Consider the following 21,644-nt stretch of genomic DNA (forward strand, 5'->3'; position numbering starts at 1 on the left):
AGAGGTTACATAATTTTCATATTCATTAACTTAGTAATTCTAGTTCTGGATAAATATCTTAAGAATATAATGCTAAAGAAATACAAGCTCTTCTGTACATGAAAGTGTGCATTTTAGAGCTATTTATATAATAGCAAGGTTGAAAGCAACTTACATTGCCAATAATAGGGCAATGGTTGGTTAAATTCAGACACATTCCTTCAATGGGATATTATTACACAACCATTAAAAATTAAAACTATGTAAACTTTGCCACAACCAAAAGGATGGTTATGTTATGATAGTAAGTGGGCAAAAAGCAGATACAAAATTGTTTATCTATTATGGTTACAATTATATAAGAATAATTATGCTTAGAAATTTAGAATAAAAAAGAATACACAAAAGGGCCAAAGTTGCTATGTTAGCTATGGGTGATTTCCCACACTGCCCTTTTTTGAACTTCCTTTAATGTTACAGTATTTCAATGATAATACATTAGAATAAATTATAATAAAGATATTATTAATATCTTTTTTAAAAGCCGAAGAGTTTGTGAGGAAAGAACAGGGTAAGTAGCAAGAGGAGAGAGGGACTGAAATAGTGAGGTGGTTGGCGGGCTTTGGGGAGGTGAGGAGAGGAGGGGAAAGCACCAGAAATTTGGCTTTATGGTCATAGAAGCCTCAGATGTGAAGAGGATATGAATCAGTTAATTGGGCCTGGGCAGTTCTGGGTACCCAAAGGCAGACTAAGCACATTCCTAAGGATTAGTGAAGCAGGGGCATTAAAAACCATGTCAAAAAATTTGATATTTGAAATTTCAAGCAAACATCACAGAAGTCATCATGGGGGCGGCAGGGGTGGGGGTGGAATGGGACCTTTGCCGGACTTCCTTGTAGGCATTTTACAATTTGGTCTTGCTTTTATTTTGAATTGGATGGTGAGGGAGACACTGTAGCCTCTTCTGTGGTTGAGGTCTCCGAAGGGCTGCATCTGGCCCCGGGCTTGAATCTTGTTCAACCAGCTACGAGTCAGTCCTGCACTCATGAGCGCCAGTTGTGTTCACTCTCAGGCCAGCGGATTGTGGGAGGGAGGTTTGGTGTGGAGCCCAAATAGTTAACAGACCTCCTCAGAGCACCTCATCTGCACCCACGGGGACTAACTCCCTCAGCTAGGGAGACTTAGGGCTTGGTTCTGAGGCTGTCTCCAGACACTCCCTCACTTTAATAATGAGATTGTTTATGGTGTGGTGCCATGCATAGCATCTCAGCTTACTTCTGAAAACCCCAGGAGGGAAAAACCAAGGCCAGTGTTGGCTGAATGAGTCCCCAAGGTCATAGTCATGGCAAAAGGTGGAATCAGCTCCCTGCTGGAGCACCAACTGTGGAGGTGGGGTGGCATTTTATAAACTGCCACCTGTTGTCTGGTCTCTGAGCGCTGGTCCACCGCCCACAAGAGCAAGGGAGGGGGTCCCCCTGCAGGTGGATCCGAGTAACTGCCACTCCATTTGCCCTCTCTCCAGGGGAGGACCAGTGTTTCCCCAGAGCTTCCTCCAGGCAGGGGAGATGCTCCAGTGCCTGCTTTTGGAAGGAGAGGAAGGGACAGACTCAGAAGAGAGAGAGGACAGTTCCATAGAAGATTCAAAAGAAATCGTCACCCTGGCTTTTGTGAGAGAGAACACTGGGACTCAAAATGGGCTTCAGAATGCCCAGCATCAAGGCAAGAAGAAGAGGAAGAAAAAGAGGTTAGGACTGAAAGATGAGGAATGGGGATCCATGTTGGTAAGAGCAGGAGGGACCTGGAGGGGGGCGGGCCTCGGCTGCTAAGGAGTGGGTAAAGGAGAAACTGTGCGGAGTAAAAATCACACCACTTTTGGTTCATATAAAAAGAACCCACTTTTGATAATCTGTTTTATAGAATCAAATAATGGTGTGTAATATAAAACCACTCCTGTCCTAATCTTCATTCTATTTGTGTTTAGAATCCCTTTAAAAAATTGTGTGGGGAGAGACGATTGATTTCCTTGTTTTAAGAAAGTACTTATTGTCCTGGGGATTTAGTACACTTTAAATGTAACAGAATCAAGCTGACTTCTTAGGATCTGACTGCAGCTTCCGCATTCTAGTTCTTATTTAATATTTTGCCATACCTTGCTCCATTCTGGAGGGGAATGAATTACTCCTCAGACTGATTAATGTCTGAAAGTTTGTCTGCTTTCTAACTCACAGCTTCCCTTAATGGGGGGGCAAGAGGAGGGAGACCATGAAGTATTTTGGCCAAAAAGATGTTCACTTCCTGTTCCCGATGGGCCACTGGAGTAAAAGGATTGAGGAAGCGATGATGTTAATATGAAGCTTCAAGCAAAATCAGCTATAATCACCATACAGGATTTCTAGCTCGTGGGCAGAGTAACAGTACTCTGAACCCATGTTTTCTGTCACTCTGCAACCCTCGGGATTTGTGTCCTCAGTAACAGGGATGGTCAAACCGGGCTTAGTGTGGCCACTTAGGTATCAGGCAGCTCCATGTGGGACACGATGTTTCTATGTGCAGTCACTTGTTCTGGCATGTGTGCCTGTCTCTGTCTTGGTGCTTTCCCCTTTCTCTTTTCCAGATGATTGGTGATCAATCTATCCAGCTGCCGATATGAGAGTGGTGAGCATCTGCATTCAAGGCACCCACCATGGGGACCCACTGGATTCCCCCAAAGAGTTGGGAAGGCTCACTCATATATTCTTTTTTTTTTTTTAGAAGTGTGATTTTTTAAAAAAAATTATTTATTTTATTTTTATTATTTAATTTTTGACTGCGTTGGGTCTTTGTTGCTGCCCAGGCTTTCTCTAGTTGCGGCGAGCGGGGGCTACTCTTTGTTGCAGTGCGCGGGCTTCTTACTGCGGTGGCTTCTCTTGTTGTAGAGCACGGCCTCTACGCTCATGGGTTCTAGAGCGCAGGCTCAGTAGTTGTGGTGCACGGGCTTAGTTGCTCCGCAGCATGTGGGATCTTCCCGGACCAGGGCTTGAACCCATGTCCCCTGCATTGGTAGGCTGATTCTTAACCACTGCACCACCAGGGAAGTCCACTATTTTCATTTCGAATTTGGGTGCTTTAGTTTGGTCCTGACTCTCCTGGTCACTGCAGGCACTTCTTCCTTTCCAGGCTCTTGAAGGCATTTGAGTTTGTGTTGGAGTCAGCTCCCAGTTATTAAAATTAATAGGGACCGGGGAAGAAGGACGTGATAGCATATATATGGTTTTGAAATACACTGCATAGTTTTTTCTGTCAATTTACCTTGCTAATTAAGCTTGGCTCTGGCCGACATTAAGGATCAGTTTATATCCCCTGAACATTCAGTGCTAGTGCTTGGAGGAAAGCCAGAGGCCTACTTCCTGGCAAGGGTGGGTGAAACATTCAACCCAGAAAACCTTCTGTGGAGATCACTGGGCACAAGCTGTGTTCTCCAGGAGCTTTCCACTCTCCGTGTTCCTTTCTCGGCAACGGTGTGTCCAGATGGGGCAAGATGGCTTCCAGTCCCAAGGAGCCCAGTTGTCTGGCTTCAGTGTACGGTCTGGGAGCACCTAGAAACATAACCTCCCCACCACGTGCTCCTCCCCCACTTCCTGGCTGACGGGCCTTTCTTTCTCCACCTGCCATGGCAGTGCGTAGGGCTGCCCAACAGTATGGCCTTCGAGAGGGAGGGGAAAACGACGACTGGACTCTCTACTGGACTGACTACTCGGTGTCACTGGAGCGGGTGATGGAAATCAAAAGTTACCAGGTATCTGGGTCAGAGCTGGTCCTCTGTGTAAGCGTGGCATCTACCCCGTGGTGCCCCAGTCTTATGACTGTCCCCAAGGGGAGCTCATGGGTACTCCCATGGGCCCCCTTGTTCACGACTTCCGGCTTCCTTTGCAGAAAATCAATCACTTCCCAGGGATGACTGAAATCTGCCGCAAGGACTTGCTGGCCAGGAATATGAGCCGCATGTTAAAGATATTCCCAAAAGATTTCCACTTTTTCCCTAGGACCTGGTGTCTTCCTGCTGAGTGAGTGCCCACCTGCGCCCCTTTCTCCACTCCCCACCCCCAGTTTACATTTTCCTCTTGCCTCCGATTCCCTGGTTGCTACTTTCCCTTCCCATAGGGTCTCCCATCTCTCTCTCCTCTTCAGGAAGAGAAGGAATAAAGGGTGTGTCCAAGGTTGAGAAAACACAAGGCTCTGCCTATAAAATTAGATGACATTTAGGGGCTGGGTGCCTTGGAGCCTGTGCCTGCAGTTGGGATGAGAATTTGTTCTGACCTTGAAAGCTGTTGATTTTGAACTTGTTCCAGCCTTTTCACTGTGCAGTTTCTGAATTTTTAAGGCCCTCGAGCATTTCTGGAGGGAGTGAGGTAATGGTTAGCACCCAGGTTAGGAGCAGGGAGGGACGCCTGACCTCTGACCCATGGCAGTGCCGTGGATGGCAGTCAGCTTTTTCCCATCTCTGGTCTCACTATATCCATCTGGAAAATGGACATCCATTCCTGGTACATAAAATACTCTGGACCACACCACGAGAAGCAGGAGGAATGTGAGATGACATGAGCATGACCTGGGTACAGTCTGGTGTTTGGGATGAGGTGGGGGAGTAGAGAAGCATTACCATCAGAATTATATTTACTCACAAAGGCCCCCCAGGAATCTCACTCTCCCATCTCCGCCCCCCCCTCCCCGGTGCTTTCCCAAACCAAGAGCCCCAGGGTTCCCAGCCTTTCCTAGCTTGTCTAGAACAATTTGCAGAGCTCAGCAGCAACTTCAAAGAAAATGTGTTTGCCATCGGGTTGACAGGCGCCTCCAGATTTCATGGCCACTAAGGGACATTGCAGTCATGTGACTTCTCCAGTGGTAACAATGCTCCTTTGAGTTAAAATGCAAAACAAGAAGTATAGCAAGACGGAGATTTATGATCCTTTAAGTTGGTTTCTTTCTTCTGAATATACTTTCTTCAAACTACGTTCAAGATAGTATTTGCCCTCTCACACTCTAGCTGGAGTGGAGGTGTTACAGAGGAAAAGTTGAAGCCCAGAGCAGGGGAAGAGACTGATGGATCCAAGGTCACATCATTTGTCAGGGCCTGAGTCAGATTCAGAGCTTCACACCTCTTATCTGCAAACTCAGAAAGCGAACCGCTTGGATCACGGTTACCTTTGTCGGGTGTGCGGCATGGACCAGCCCCTTGCCTGCATCATGTCATGTGTGAGATAGCTGTCATTGTCCTCATTGTGTAGATGACGGAATTGAGGCTTAGAGAGGTCAAGTCCTGGTAAAGGGCTACACCGCTGGTGAGTGCTGTTGCCGGGGTTTAAATCCAGGTCTGAATTCCCTCCAGAGCCCATCCTCCCTCTGCTGTGTGTGCTCGACTGTCTCTCCTGTAACCAGATCTCTGGGCATCTGTCTGTCAACTCCAGGGCTTTTGTCACTTTTTTCTTTTTTTCAAATAAAGAGCTAGCCTTCATTTTCACTGATCCCCCTGCTAAAGGTGTATCTCATTCTCTTCCTGCTCTGGTAGCTGGGGAGATTTGCAGAACTACAGCAGGTCAAGAAAAAATAAGACGTACATCTGTAAGCCGGATTCGGGCTGCCAGGGGAGAGGTATATTCATCACCCGGAGAGTGAAAGAAATCAAACCAGGGGAGGATATGATCTGTCAACTCTATATCTCAAAGGTACTTCCTCATCGTGATTATTTATGTATCATCCATGGCAACCTCAGGCTGTAGCTCCACTGAACCGGTTGTGAAAAGAGGGAAGGGAGGGTGGGGTGGGGGTGGAGCCAAGTCCTGCCTTGGACTTGGTGGGACCAAGCCTTTTGACCAGAGACGTGACATGTGCCTGGGCCAGAGCGCCCTTGCCCTTGCACTCTTGTCGATTGGTCTGGCGCTGCCAGGCTGGCCCCTTGCCTCTAACAGACGGCAGCTGGGAGAGCCCCTTGGGTCTGTGGAGGCCCCACCTCCTTTGGGAGAGGGGAGTAGCCCTGGAGAGATCATGGTAACCAGCTGTCCATGACTGGAGGTATAGCCCTTTACAGGGAGGGAGCTTTCTAGAAGGTACATAGGAGACCTAGCTGGCATTGCAGTCAATACTGCAACTGCAGGGAGAACTCTGGCAGAAGTGCGACAGTAGCAAGCCCTGAGTGGTGACAACATGTCCGTCATCACAGGACTTTTTCATGTTATTTTGTCTTGTTGCCAGGAAAGCTCTTGGAGGTGGTTACTCATGCCATTTGACAGATGAGGAAACTGAGGCCTGGTGTGGTTAGTGACTTCCACAAGGTCACATGGCCTAAATCCCCTTGTCCCCCTCCCCAGCCCTAGCCCAGCCTGGCCTCTGTAACGCAGGTTACACTGGAGCTGAAGCCACGAAAACAAGACAGGGTGCTAATGGGCTTCAAGTCTGGGTTCCTCCTCTGATGCCGTGTGGCTTCTGTTCTCTCCTCCCAGCCCTTTATCATCGACGGGTTCAAGTTTGACCTGCGGATTTACGTGCTCATGACATCCTGTGACCCTCTCAGGATTTTTGTGTACAACGAAGGACTGGCGCGCTTTGCCACCACCTCCTACTCCCACCCCTGCCCAGACAACCTGGTGAGTTCGGGGACACGCTGCCTCCCCCTCCTCTCTTAGCTGGTAAAAAATCCTAGTTACACCTACCTTCTCAAGGCATGGTGGACGTGGCTGTCACTTGCTGAACTGTGGTTTACTATGTGCCAGGCTGTATCTCTTTTTTCGTTTAACCCTCCCAAGAGCCCTCAGAGATAGGGATTATCATCTCCAGTTTACAGATAAGGAAATTAAAATCCAGTTATAAGGGACTTGTCCAAGGTCACAGAACTAGGAAGAGGTGAGGTGGGGACTCGTGGCCTGACTGCAAAGCCACAGTTCCGTGGTGCTCAAGGAAAGAAGGATGTGGGCAAGCCCCCAGCCCTCCCCCAACATCCCCAGGCCCTCAGGGCTCCTGAAGTCCCCCCTCAGCAGAGCGCCACCCAACCTCAGGAGGAGCGGGAGTTTATTATGCTCCAGGCTGTAGGATACCCCTTCTTACTTCCTCTGTTTTGCCAGTGTAAGTAAGCCCTAAGACGCCCCCTTTCTCTTCCATCTCTTTAAGCCCCAGGGGCCATGGAAGGGCACAGAGAAGAAGTGGAAGGCTGCCCTTCCTCCTGACCCCACAGACTTGTGTCTCTTTCCCCAGGACGATATCTGCATGCACCTGACTAATTATTCCATTAATAAGCACAGTTCCAATTTCCTTCGAGATGCTCACTCTGGCAGCAAGAGGTAAGGAAGCGGCTTCCCTTCTCTTTTCTTTCCCTACTGGGCTCCGAGCTGCTCTCTGAGATTCTATCCAAACCCTGTCAGTCGCCATCAGTGTTTCCATCTTGGGTCACATGGTGTCAGAAGAGACTCCTTAGTCTCTGCCCTCTGGCTGTTAATCATTAAAAGAAGGCCACACCATAAACCCTAGGAGGTTGGGAGGAGGAGAGAGAAACACGAACTGTTTCCTCAGCAGGATACACACACACACACCAAAACATACTCTTATTACAGTTGGCCCTTCTGACATTTCTAGACCAACAGATATTTCTCGACTGCTGGTCTGACACCGGAGAAGGACCTGCCAGGCCTGTGGTTCCTAGGGTGTTGCTCCAACAGAGGTTCTCAAGTGATGTGTCACGACGCCCCTGCTCTTTCTCTTGCATCAGACTTAAAGGACTGATAAACAGGCAGTCTGTTTGGCTTCAGAGCATCAGAGAAGCACAGGAAATTTCACGACTCCCTTGGTAGCAGAGTTCCAAAAAGCAAATGGAAAATCACTAGGTTAAGCCTGCTGGAAGGGGACGTGTTGGGCTGGCAGGAGGCGATCTCCCCCTTGTCGGAGGGCGCTGGCCACCCGACTTTGCCCACGGCTCCCCCACTTCCTCTTCGCCCACCTGGTCTGTGGGCACCCTCTGGCCTCCTGCACGGTTGCATGTTGAACATCGGGGCTCGGTGAGGCCCGGCTTCCAGCCCCGCTCTGACCCTCGCCAGCTGAGTCAGCTGGAGCAAGTCCCTTCACCTCTCTGAGCTTCCATTTCTTGGTCTGTAGGATAGGGCAATGAGACGCCCTGCCCTGCCCACCTCGTAGGGTCACTCTGAGACTCAAGTGACCTGTGACAGAGCACGGATATTGCTCGTAGTTACTGTGATTTCGCCTTCGTCTAAAGGCATGTCATCAAAGGGCCCTCAGCAGTCCAAGCTTCCCCCTGTCTCACTTCTAACCCGCAGGACTGGAGAGTTTGGTGTCATCTTAGATGTTTCCTTTTCCAGCACGTCATTGAATTCTGAAGTTTCCTCCTTCAAAGGTCCCTCCGTCCCTTCCTTCCCACCAGACTTAGCTTCAGCCTCATCCTCGACAGCTGCGTGGCCTCCTCACTCTTCTTAGCTCCAGCCACCTCTGCTTAACCTTTCTGTACCTCCGATTTCTCCTCTCTAAAATGACGCAATGAGGAATTCCCAGGCAGTCCAGTGGTTAGGACTCTGCACTTCCACTGCAGGGGGCCCGGGTTTGATCCCTGGTCGGGGGAACTAAGATCCCGCAAGCCGCACGGCGCAGCCCAAAAATAAATAAATAAATAAAATGACGCAATAAACGTGAATCCCGGCTGGCCAGCCTCACAAATACGCCGTAAGGACCTATTGAGATGATGTGTATGAATAGGCCTCAAAAACAATACCCCCTATGCAAGTGGGTGCTGTTATTATTACACATTCCGTATACTCATTACTTCTGCTCTCAGGTAACCAGTGTGGCTCCCAGGTGCCTAGAGCTATCCAATTCAAACTCCTCTGCTTGCTGTGTGCTTTGACCAGACCCCATTTCCCACTATTATTATTACTACATTAATAGTTGCCATTTTATTTGTTGAGCACTTCCTGTCTGCCAGGCACTGCTCTAAGACATTTACATTCCTCAACCCATTTAATCCTCACAACAACACTATAAAGTTGGCGTGATTATTATCACCCCGATTTTGCATATTGGGGAACAGGTGTAAAAAGGTTAAGAAACTTGCCCAAGTTCGCACAGCTGGGAAGTGACAGAGCTGGAATTAACTCTGGAGTCTGTGCCCTTAACCACTAGCAGTACTGCCAGTGCCATCCTCTCCACGGTGTTCTCCCAGGATACTCTTTTGCTCATTTTTGATACACAGGCCTTGCTCATTCCCACCTCTCTGCCTTTGCTCAGCTCCAACTGAAAACATGGGAGAACATCCTTGAAGGCCCTTTGGTCAAACTAAGCTTCCATGACCTGGTTCTAGGTGCTGGTTCAGCCATATAACCACTGCAGTGTGGGTGAAACCCATCTTCTCTGTGGGCCTCTGATTCCTCACCTGTCAGATGAGAGGACTGGCTTCCATCTCTAAGGATAAGCCTATGGAATCCGTGTCTAACCACCCCCAGTAACCTCTCTATCTCTGGACTCCCACCACCCTCACAGTCAGCATCAGCTGTAGCCCGTAACTTCTCTGTGCTTGGGGCACATGTTTTCCTTGTGTCCCCAATGGTACTTAAGTTCCTTGATGGTTAGAATGGTGCCCTGGCCTTCTAGGTGCCTCCCATGTTGCGGGGCAGAGTCCTTTCCTTTTCTCCCTCCTGTTTGCTTTCGCCTTTCCTCATCTTCCTCTTCCCCACCTTTTGAGACAATCTGCTTCTCCTACGAGTCCCTCCCTACCCCAAATTCCCCCCTCCCTAGCCTGAGACCAGCTGTACCGGCAGTAAATCCCTGCCAGGCTGCAAACTCAGTAGGAGCAATGAAGAAGAAGAAAAACTGGAAACCTGGCAGGTCTCTGGGGCAGATACCGGGTCTTCTTTGTCTTTCAGGGTGCCTGGCACATAGCTGGTGTGTTAAATTGAATGGACTAGCCACTGGACGTTATGAAATTGCACAATTATGTGTATTCATTGTGATGTGCCTGAGTCATCAAGAAGAGGGTTATGTTATGATTCATAACATCTGTTATAAGAAGGTAGAGGAGTGTATAATCTACTTTGGGAAAATTTATTTCCCAGTTAGGCAAATTAAACAGTTTTGTTTTTTTTTTTGCACTTGAAAGGGCTGGTTTCAAGCGATCTGGAAAATTCATGTACGTGCAACACTCCATCCTTCACAATGGCAGGTAGAAAATGTGTGCCTCTATATTGAGTGGCCTCTGTTTATCTGTCGTGATATAAATGCATCTTTGGTTGTCTCGTGTGTGCTGACTCCTCAAGTGGTCCTTAGGCTTCCCACAAGAGAGGTGCTGGTTTCTTGGGATCCCCTCATTGCATGAGTTTTGCACACCCAGCAGGCCCTTAGCAAACGTGCATTGGCTCCATTGACGGGAGTCCATCTAGCTCTTTGGATGGCCTGGGTGAGCCGTGTTTCCTGTCTTCTCATTCTTCTCTTTGTTCTTCATTCCCCAGCATCGCCCGTATTTCCTCCTCCAATATTTCCACTTCCCACTTTGGCTCTCTGTGCACACATGCATGCATGTGAGGGGGTGAGTGTCTGTCCCCACCATTGCCTTTTGGATCTGTCAGATTCACCCTGTCTCTGTACTGCCCAGCTCGGAGCTGACTGGAGCATTTCCTCAGATGTTTCCTCACAAACCTCTCCGCATGGGGTAGATATCCTCTGATTTCTGTGATAGGGTGACCAGCCATCTAGGTTTGCCTGTGACTGAGGGGTTTCCTGGGATGTGGGACTTTCAGCTCTAAAATCAGACTGTCTGGTTTGCCCTGGGACAGTTGGTAACCCTATCTGTGGAGATGCCCTGGGGTTTCCTTTTCCCTCTGGTCAGCCCTTTAGGGGGTTAACAATGAACAAAATTAACAAAATTTCTGTCTTTAGTGTCCCCAGAATATCCCCTCAGATAGCTGAGGAACCCAGGTATGGGTGGCCTTTAAAGGCTCCTTAAGTGCTTCTAATGAACACCACAGGCTGAGAAACCATTACCACCAAAGCAAAACCATGATGTAGGGTGTTTTTTTAAAAAATTTTTTATTCATCCATTCCCCCTTTCCACCTGGGATACTGAATCCCTGCCCCAGCCCACAGGTGCTTTCTATGTTACAGTGAAAGTGCCCAGGCCAGGGCTTACATGTCAGTATACCTTTGCCCACTCCAGGACTGTGGAGGCTTGAGGAGTATGGCCCTGTGGCTCCTGCAAGGTCCTCCTGAGCCGACACAGCCCTGGTATCACCCTGGCTCCTGGGTGTCCCTCCCCACTGGCTCTGGGGCCTTATCTTCTCCAGACGTTTCTGGTTTCCAGCGTGCCATGGCCTTAGATGACCAGAGGTGGGCTGCCCTGCCTCATGGCCCGTGGTTCCCTTCCAGGAAGCTCTCCACCTTCAACGTGTACATGGAGAGCCACGGCTACAACGTGGGGCAGATCTGGAGAGATATCGAGGACATCATCATCAAGACGCTCATCTCGGCTCACCCCATCATCAAGCATAACTACCACACCTGCTTCCCCAATCACACACTCAACAGCGCCTGCTTTGAAATCCTGGGCTTCGACATTTTGCTGGATCACAAACTCAAGCCCTGGCTGCTGGAGGTGCGGGCTTGGGGCGAGGGGTGAAACTGGCGCCTGTTACCAGGGTCAGCCAGCCGGACCCATCCTTCCGCCCTCCTGCTCAGCCAGGAGGTTGTAATCCACTTCCCAAGCCACTGTCCCCCGAGGCGCTTGCTGCCTGGGGCTTCTCCCTTTGCTGAAAAGTGGCCACCAGAGGGAGGTAGACGGCCGGGAATTAGAGAATTCCCTGTGCCTCCTTGAGGTCCACCCAGCCTTAGAAGCTCTGATCTCAGGCCCAGAGTGATTCTAAAGACAGCTCTACCTTTCATAACAGAGTCATCTCCCAGAAAGGGGTGGTTCTTCGCCAAAGCTGGGTGGAGGATGTTGAAGATCAGATGGGAGCCGCCAGGCTTGGTTCTCAGGGGCCTGGACCACTCAGTTCCAAGCACCAACGGAGAGCGGCCCGGTGTCTCTGTGGGCACGGGAATGGGTGGGGAGCCACTCAGTGAGTTTCTTGCCTCCCCCAGACCCATGGGGTGGTGGGAAGAGGAGGAAGAGAAGCTCCTGGGTGGCCTCCTCTCTTCCCGATTGGACCTGTGCAAGCAGCCCTCTCCCGTGGCCATTCAGGGCGCACGCCGGGAGTGGGGGTGGGAGTGGGGCTGCGGTACAAGTCAGAGGTGATGGTGACAGCCGCCAGTGACACAGATTCAGCCCTCAGAGCGCAAGACCCAGATTTACAGATCAGATTCCTGGGGCCTTGCCTTTCCTCCATTCCCAGCCCTTATTCCCAAGTGTGGATGGGAAGGAGAATATGGCTGTTTGGAGCTCTCACCCAAAGAGCAGAATAAGCCACCAGGAGCAGGCCTTCAGAAACTGCTGGAAACCTTCAAATGTCACACAGTGCCTCTGAACAACATAGACTCTTCTGTGGGCAGAAATGAGTCCTCTCCGTCCTCCCACCAGTCTCCCCGTCAACCCCGGTCAGGATCCCGAATGCATCACTCCTTTCCCCTCCCCACCTCCCAGCCTGGCCCTTTGGACTGTCCCCTTCCATCTGCTCTCTGGGATGCACAGTGCACGGGCACACGCACACCCGGTGGAGGGGAAACCAAAGGCAGGCCCCCCGCCACCTGCCATGCTTCTCAGGAAGACAGGACTAAAATGAAAGCTAGTTAAACTGGAGGGGGTTCTGCTTTCTCCTTTCTTCACTGTGACTCCAGTCTAGACCCTCTCTCCCTGTCCTTTCCACTCATCTTGGTAGCCAGGGCCCCGACCCAGGTGGGCTCGGGTGGTTCCCTGGAGGGGCCGTTTCGCCTCACGCCCTGCTTGCACCCTGCCCAGCCCCCCCAGCTGCTGTCTTGCCCTCACAGGTCAACCACTCTCCGAGCTTCTCCACTGACTCCTGGTTGGATAAAGAGGTAAAGGACAGTCTGCTGTATGACACTTTGGTCCTGATCAACCTGAGAAGCTGTGACAAAAAGAAAGTCTTGGAGGAGGAGAGACAACGGGCGCGGTTCCTGCAGCAGTGTCGTTCTCGGGAGACCAGGTACAGTAATGGGTCAATTCTAACAAATGATAATCCTATTTGGAAAATTAATATATATTGGCAGGATGTGGCAGTTTGAACAGTTTTACTGTCGCTATTCCTTTGTTCCTAAAAATGGGAGATTAAGTTATAGACATAAATACATGTGATGGATATGAGTTTATTAATATCATATGAACATCCAGGGATTACCAATTCAAAAGTAAAACCATTTATCTATACAAAAAGGAATATTTGTCCATCCTCCCCTTGCCACTGTGTTGGTGGGAGCCTGTGTCGCCCTGCTCCCTGCTGGGTAACATTTGCCTTTTAACAGAGGCCTTCCTCTGTAGAGCGAGAAGGAAGACCCGGAGCCTGGTCAAGGAGACGGCTTTGTTGCTTTTCAGATCCCACGGTGGCCCGCTGTCCTCCTCATGAGCGGAGCCAGCCTGATCCTTCGGGACTGAGCTTCTGGAACCGGGGCATGGCATCTCTGTTTGGATGGCACTGTGTTTCTCGAGCGTGTTCATGTGCACTGTCTTCCCTGGAAGGGGGATGGGTAGGTGGTAGCGTGGGGTGTTGTATGGTCCTGTTTTTGGAGCTAAGAAGACCAAGACTCTGGAAGGGGAACTGCCTTGTACAGGTCACCTCGCTGGTAAGTGGCAGGTCTGGACACAGAGCCTGGTGGGTGGGCTGACTGGCATTCCGGGCTGCCTTCCATTAAACTCCTGGAGAAGGAGGCCGCGTCGGCTAAGGGGCGGCCAGGGCCCTCCTCTGGATCAGTCTCCTCGTCATGACTTGGCCCTGGGTGGCTCAGGGGCTCCTGGTTTCCCTGCTGTAAAAGGGGCTTATCGTTCCTCACTCCCTGACCTCCACCTCCCCGGGGGGCTGTGAGGAAGAATGAGATCATCACAGCTCATAAAAGCTCATCAAGCTCATCCATGAAGCCCTCAAATTTAGCAAAACACAAGCTGCCAGTTCGCCAGAGTAGGGTAGCAGGGGCTGTGATTGGGAAGATGGCGACAGTCTGCCTCGTCAGAACAAAGCCAAGAGGGAAATAGGCTCTACTTGTAATGGGAGAGAATTTGGTGAGCTGTCAGGAAGACCATTCCAACCAGCTCTCAGTGCATTATGACACTTGCTGTCCCGGGAGGGCTAGAATCTCCTTTCAGGGAAACGTTCATGCGTTCATTTATTTAGGAAATGCTGACTGACCACTGTTGGCATGCGAGGCCTCCGTCTGGCCCTAGATGACATCCATGTCCTTGGAAAGGCCATGTCCTCTCCGAGCTTGGTCCCAGGAAACCCCAACTGCAGCCCTGTGTTCTGCTTCCCAACAGGAAGGAGGAAGTCAAGGGCTTTCAGGCCATGCTTCTAGAGAAAACTGAGAAGTATGAAAAGGAAAACTGTGGAGGCTTCCGCCTGATTTATCCCAGTGTGAATTCAGAGAAGTATGAGAAGTTTTTCCAGGACAACAACTCCCTCTTCCAGAATACAGTTGCCTCCAGGGCTCGGGAGGTGTATGCCCGGTAGGAAGGCTCCTGGGCCTAGGGGAGCAGGGTGTTGGGGGAAGAGGGGTTTGCTTGACCTGCGGGGTAACCTTGGAGCAGCCTTGAAGTTGCTTTGGTCTCGCAAGGACCAGGAATCGTAATATTCTTTGGTGTGGGATGTTGTTAAGTGGATATGAGGCTGTTTCTAGAAACTCACCCATGAGACAGGCACCCCCACCCCACTCCAGAATGCCCAGCCCCTCAGGGCTGCCTCCTGGATTCATGCAGGTGTCAAATCTAAGAACCGGAAGGGGCTCAGCCCATCCGGTCCATTCCCCGCCCTCCACCTCATTTCATGGAGCAGAAAAAGGATCGTACAGCAGATAACCACAGAAGAGGCTCTAGAACCCCTGTCTCCTGAGTCATGTGACTGAGTTATTTCCGTCACATCATTGGCCAGAGAGGCCCAGCATATGAAGGGGTCCAAAGTTAGGAGCCCCTAACTTTAGCCTCCTACCCACACCTTCTTCCCAGCACCTGCCAGTTGTGGGATCTGGCCTACTGGGAAGTGAGGAGAGAGGTGGGGTGTGGTGAGTGGGGTGCAGCCCGCCACTCCACCCTATGAGGTGGGCAGGGCAGGGTGTCCCATTGCCCTCAAGGAGAGTGTCCACATTCCCAGCCCATCCCTAACCTACATGACTGTTCCTCACTGGGCAGGCAGCTGATCCAGGAGCTGAGACTGAAACAGGAGAAAATATCCTTCCAAACGAAAGATAAGAGGGTAGAAATGCAGGGGGAATCAGCAGGCGAGCGAGCGAGAGGCAAGAGCATGCAGAGCTGGCGACAGAAACAAAGGCAGAAGTGCAAGACCGCCACCAACCCGGCCTCCAAACAAGTAAACCTGGACGGGAGGGGAGCGCGCATGCCCAGCACCCTTCCCTGGCTGGGGCCAGTCCGGGGGGGATGCTGAGGAGACCACTCCTGAGAGCTCAGGCACACTGAAGGAATGGGGCCGCGTGGAGGGCTGGGCCCCGGCAGGGGAGCCCGGAAGTCACAAGGAGCCCGGAGGCCTTCAGAGGATCCCTCCATCCAGGCAGAGAGGACTCTCGCTGGTCTGCCCTTCTTCCTTCAGTTGGAGTAAAAGCAGCTGGGAGGCTGACCACCATCCCCATGTAGGGAGTAGGCTCTAAGACTACCTGTGGCCATGGTCCCCAACTCTAGTCTGGGTTGGAATGCTCCCCTCCAGCAGGCCAGGGGCACAGCTGAGAGAGGAGGCCCCAGGGCAGAGCTTCTGGGAGGCAGGACCTCAGAACACTACACGGGGTGACTGAACACAGCTGGTGCTTCCAGCCTGCTCTCTGCTCAAAGCGTGGACCAGCCTCTAGGCTGCGGCCAGCTATCCAGTTGTCCTATCATCTGAATCTCTGGATCCCCCCCCTTCTCTGCCTAGCTCTCTCTTCTGGCTCACTGGAAAGATGCAGTTGACTTTTCAGTCTATCTCCTTCTCAAAGACTTACCTGAAGGGACAGGTTTAGAGCAGGTTTTTATTTTTATTTTTTATTTTTTAAAAAAATAACTTTGTTAGGGTCATAGACCCTTCGAGAATCTGATAAAAGCTATGGAATCTCTTGCCATAACATATACAAAGATACAATTTTAAAACTGCAGTTTTAAGTGGCTCAAAGGCCCTGTGAAACCATCCATGAGCCCTTTAAGGGGTCCTTGAACCCCAGGTTAAGAGCCCCCGATTAGAGAGACTTTGATTCTGATTGCTTTCCTCTCCTCCTCATCTCCTTTGCACCTACCCTTGGGTGCAGATGATCCGGAAGTGGACAGAGCTGGGTTCCCATGGACTGTATGTTTGGTTTCCTCCTTCCCAGTACCTCCAGCCATTGACATTAGTGTCCTGCACACCCGACTTGCTGTCGAGCATCAGAGACACAAAGAAAAATGAGACAGACAGCAGCCTCGAGCAGGAGGCCCCCAGGGAGGAGGCTGGCCCTGCTCCCCATAAGCCTACATCTGTGAGGCCTTACAGCTCTATTACTGACTTGAGGAATTCAAGCCTTCTCAGCTGCTCCAGGCCAGAGCTCAGTAAACCCATCTCCAGAATCAGGGAAGCCAAGTCCACCTCTGCAGTGAACACAGTCACCAGCAGTGTGGTAAGTAGAGCAGTCTGCCTTCCCTGAGGGCCGAACTGGTGGGGGGGTGGGTTGGGGGGGTGAGATAGGAGTCTGGCTTTCTGGTCCCTTCTCTGCACCTGACTTACTATGGCCCTTTGAGTAAGCCACTTACCCTCTCTGGGCCTCGATTTCCCCACTTGTGAAGCCCAAGTTGTGGAATGGCATACTGTTAGGAGTCTAGACCTATACCTTTAGGGCTTTTAGAAAGGCCGTCTTATGCATCCCCTCTTTTGGGCAGGTTACCACCTGTTGTGTTAGTTTCTGTAGGGCTGCTGTAACAAATTACCATAAACTTGGTGGCTTGAAACACGAATCTATCCTCTCACAGTTCTGGAGGCTAGAGATCTGAAAACAAGGTGTTGCCATGCTCCATGTGAGGGCTCTCTAGGGAGGATCCTTCCTTGCTTCTTGCTAGATTCTAGTGGTTGCTGGCAATCCTTGGCATTCCTTGGCTTGTGGCAGCATAACTCCAATCTCTGCCCCTGTCATCACATGGACTTCTTCCGGTGCTTCTCCTCTGTGTTTCTTCACATGGCTTTACAAGGACACCAGTCATTGGATTTAGGGCTCACCCTAATCCAATATGAGCTTATTTTAACTTGAGATCTGCAAAGATCCTATTTCCAAATAAGGTCACGTTCTGAGGCTGTGGGTGTACATGAATTTTGGGGAGGATATTGTTTTTTGTTTTTTTTTTTTTAAAGAGCATATTCTTTTTATTTAATTTAATTTAATTTAATTTATTTATTTATTTATGGCTGTGTTGGGTCTTCGTTTCTATGCGACGGCTTTCTCTAGTTGCGGCAAGCTGGGGCCACTCTTCATCGCAATGCGTGGGCATTTCACTATCGCGACCTCTCTTGTTGCGGAGCACAGGCTCCAGACGCGCAGGCTCAGTAGTTGTGGCTCACGGGCCTAGTTGCTCCGCAGCATGTGGGGTCTTCCCAGACCAGGGCTCGAATCCGTGTCCCCTGCATTGGCAGGCAGATTCTCAACCACTGCGCCACCAGGGAAGCCCTGGGGGGGGATATTGTTGAACCCAGTCCACGACCTAAACAGTGTTTTTCAAACTCCATTGTTGTACGGACACCTTTTGAAAGAAAGAAAGCTCTTTTAGATTCCAATTGTAAACTTAAATTATTTGTATAAATATATACAAGCATAAAACCAGATATAAAGTCTTTACACCGGTATAGCTCTTATGCAACTGCAAAACAAAACAAGTAGCACCAATAAAATTTGCATAAAATATTAATTTAATATGACAGTTGATTTTCTATTTTTCTAGAAACTAAGTTGCCACATGAATGTAGTACCAGCAATGCTAACACAGGTTCTTTTGTGTTCATCATACTTAGGCCCACCAAGAGCTATGTGATGACTCTACTATAACTACTGGAAAATCTTCCGCGTTGTTGGGTCTTTGCTTGGTCCGAGTGCAGTGTAGAGTAGTGCAATGTTTTTCAAATTTCTAACCATAGCCCATAGTAGAAATTCATTTTATTTCATAGTCCGTCACATACACACACATACAACTGGAGAAAAGTTTCTAAAACAGTGCTTAGCCACACTGCATATAGTGACTCATTCTATTCTTTTAAAAATACCCGTTACAGTCCACTAAATTAATTTCCTGACCTACTGGTAGGTTTGCAACCGCGGTTTGATAAACACCTTTACGAGAGTATGCTTTGGAGCTTCATCACGTTGGATTTGGCAATGATTTCTTGGATATGACACCAACCCCACAGGCAAGAGAAGCAAAAGTAGATAAGTGGGACTACATCAGACTTAAACAGTCAACAAAATGAAAAAGCAACCTGTGGAATGGGAGAAAACATTTGCCAACCATATAGCTGATAAGGGGTTAATATCCAGAATATATAAAGAACTCTTACAACTCACAATGACAACAACAACAAAACAACCCGATTAAAAAATGGGTAGAGGCTTAAATAGACATTTCTCCAAAGTGAAATCAGCCAGTCACGAAAAGACAAATACTGCATGATTCCACCTATATGAGGTATCTAGAGTAGTCAAACTCTTAGAAACAAAAGGTAGAAGGGTGGTTGCCAGGGGCTGTGGAGAGGCAGAAACAAAAGGATGTTTAATGGGTATAAGTTTCAGTTTTGCAAGTTAAAAAGGTTCTAGAGATGTGTTGCACAACAGTGTGCACATAGTTAACACTACTATACTGTACGCTTAAAAATGGTTATGATGGTAAGTTTTACATTATGTGGGTTTATGTGAGCCACAAGTACTGAAGCCTGCATGCCTAGAGCCTGTGCTCCGCAGCAAGAGAAGCCACTGCAAGGAGAAGCCCACACATCTCAACAAAGAGTAGCCCCCGCTTGCCACAACTAGGGAAAGCCCGCGTGCAGCACCGAAGACCCAACGCAGCCAAAAATAAATAAAATTTTAAAATAATAATAATGAGTAAAGAGTATACTTTGGGGAATCTGGCTGCCAATGTTTAGATCCTGGGGTCTCCTTTTATTATATATTATGACTCCCATCTAGTCACTCTAATCTCCCTAAGCCTCAATTTCCCCATCTAAAAAATGGTGTTTTCATAATAGTACCTACCAGCGGATCATTGTGAGGATTAAATGAAAGGATCCACGAAAGTGGATCCACGAGTGGTGTTTATCACACAGGAGTCAGTACGCATTAGCTATTATTTTAATATAACAACTTCTTAAGACTGCCCTTGTTCTTTTTGCATTAACCTAAGGCTTAAAGCAGTACTACTTAACACTAAAGAGATTAAAAAAATAGGGCAGCTAACAACAATTCATTATTTTTTTTTCTTTTTTGGATTTCATGTTGATTTAATCAAAATCATTGGTTCGGGATGTTGTATCATACTTGGTTCATTCAAAGCCTTTGACTGTTTTGTTTATTTACTTGTCCCTTTATCCCTGTGCTCACCTCTCATTCATCTATCCACCATCTTTTGTTAGTTTGTTTCCTTGTAAAGAAGGGATTTCTAAATTTTTTTGTAATTTTTATTTAAAAAAATTTTTGGTCACGCTGTGTGGCATGCAGGATCTTAGTTCCCCGAGCAGGGATCTAACCCGCGCCCCCTGCAGTGGAAACACGAGAGTCTTAACTACTGGACTGCCAGGGAAGTCCCAAGAAGGGATTTTTTTAAATACATGCATTTAAAATCTGTTTGAATGTGATTGGGTTATTTATCTCATTCTATGTCCTATTTGTTTTCTTATTGAGCCCCACTTTTTCTTTTTTTAAGATTAAAGTTACATGCATTCAAATGCTAAAATCTTAACTGTACAATTCTGACAAATAAATACACCTGTGTAATCCATATCCCTATCACAATATAGAGCTTTCTGATATTTCCCCAAAGTTCCCTCCTGCCCATTCCTAGGCAATTACCCTCCTGCTCCCTGCCTCCCTCCCCAAGGCATCCACTATCCTGACTCTGACTTTTTCCATCTTAGAGTAGTTTTGCCTATTCTAGAATTTTGTGCAAATGGAATATTATAGTATATACTCTTTTGAGTTTGACTTCTTTAGTTCAGTATTGTATCTGTGAGATTCATTCATGTTGTTGGGTATATCAGTTGTTTGTTCTTCTTTATTGCTGAATTGTGTTCCATTGTACAAATACACTGCAAGGTTTTTTTATCATTCTCCTGTTGATGGATATTTGGGTTGTTCCCAGTTTTTATTTTTTATTGCTATTGTGATTAAAGCTCTTATGAACATTCCTGTACAAGTCTTTTTGCAGACATAGTTTTCATTTCTCTTGGATAATTACCTAGAAGGATTACTAGGTCAAAGGGTAGATCTATGTATAACTTTATAAGAAACTCCAAAGTCTTTATTTAAAGTGATTGTATCTTTTGTACATTTCAGCCAACAATGAATGAAAGTACCAATTGCTCCACGTTTGTCAACATTTGGTGCTATCTGTCTTTTAAATTTTAGCCACTCTAATGACTATGTTGTGATTTCTTATTGCGGTTTTAATTTGCATTTCTCTGATGATTAAGCATGTCAAGCACTTTGTCAAATGCTTATTGGTCATTCTTGTATGTTTCTTTATGGAGAGTCTGTTCAAGTTTTTGCCTTCCTCCCTTTTAAGAAATGGGATTATTTATGTTTTTACTATTGTGTTGTAGGAATGCTTTATATAGTCTGGAAACTTGCCTATTCTTTTTCTTGATAGTGTTTTTTGATTAGTGAAAAAACTTAATTTTGATGAAGCTTATCAATTTTTCTTTTATGGTTTTTGCTTTCTGTGTTCTATATAAGAAATTTTCATGCACTCTCAGGTCACAAAGATATTCTCCTAGGTTTTTTCTAAAAGCTTTATAGCTTTAGCTTTGTGTATAGTTCCATGATCTGTTTCAGATTAACTTTTGACTGTGCTAGGTGATGGGCACTAGGTTTTTTTCCCCATATGCACATCTAGTTACTACACTATTTATTGAAAGACTTTCCTTTCTCATTGAATTGCTTGGGTGCCTTATAAATTCTAGTAAGGATTTTTGTTGTTGATTCTGTAGGATTTTCATCAAACAAGTATGTCATCTTCAAATAAAGATGGTTTTTACTTCCTTCTTTCCAATCTTTATGCCTTTTATTTCTTTTTCTTACCTTATGGCCTGGCTAGGATTTCTAGTACAGTGTTGAACAGGAGCGGAGAGAATAGATATCCTTGCCCTGTTTCCAGTCTTAAAGGGGAAACATTCCAGTCTTTTATCATTAAGTATGGTGTTAGCTGTAGGGTTTTTGTAGATATTCTTTACTAGGTTGAAGATGTTCACTTCTATTCCTAGTTTGCTGAGAGTTGTTTTTAATCATGAATGGATGTTGAACTTTGTCAAGTGCTTTTTTGGTATCAGTTGATAGTATCATATAGT

At 47.9% G+C, this 21,644-nt stretch overlaps 1 protein-coding gene across 1 annotated transcript in view; it reads left to right on the top strand.

Annotated features, from left to right (window-relative positions):
• The first annotated feature begins 1,501 nt into the window (after positions 1-1,501).
• Positions 1,502-21,644, top strand: part of TTLL6 (tubulin tyrosine ligase like 6) — a 31,795-nt gene continuing 11,652 nt past the window's right edge. The window contains exons 1-12 of the mRNA XM_082374429.1: positions 1,502-1,723; positions 2,597-2,634; positions 3,636-3,754; positions 3,892-4,022; positions 5,525-5,681; positions 6,456-6,599; positions 7,204-7,289; positions 11,368-11,593; positions 12,922-13,097; positions 14,417-14,605; positions 15,284-15,461; positions 16,447-16,728. Of these exons, the coding sequence (XP_082230555.1) occupies positions 1,545-1,723; positions 2,597-2,634; positions 3,636-3,754; positions 3,892-4,022; positions 5,525-5,681; positions 6,456-6,599; positions 7,204-7,289; positions 11,368-11,593; positions 12,922-13,097; positions 14,417-14,605; positions 15,284-15,461; positions 16,447-16,728 (1,905 nt within the window). The 5' untranslated portion in view covers positions 1,502-1,544. The remainder of the gene's footprint in view (positions 1,724-2,596; positions 2,635-3,635; positions 3,755-3,891; positions 4,023-5,524; positions 5,682-6,455; positions 6,600-7,203; positions 7,290-11,367; positions 11,594-12,921; positions 13,098-14,416; positions 14,606-15,283; positions 15,462-16,446; positions 16,729-21,644) is intronic.

The sequence above is a fragment of the Balaenoptera borealis genome (genome assembly GCF_965194805.1).
Source record: "Balaenoptera borealis genome assembly, chromosome: 20".
Lineage (NCBI taxonomy): Eukaryota > Metazoa > Chordata > Mammalia > Artiodactyla > Balaenopteridae > Balaenoptera > Balaenoptera borealis.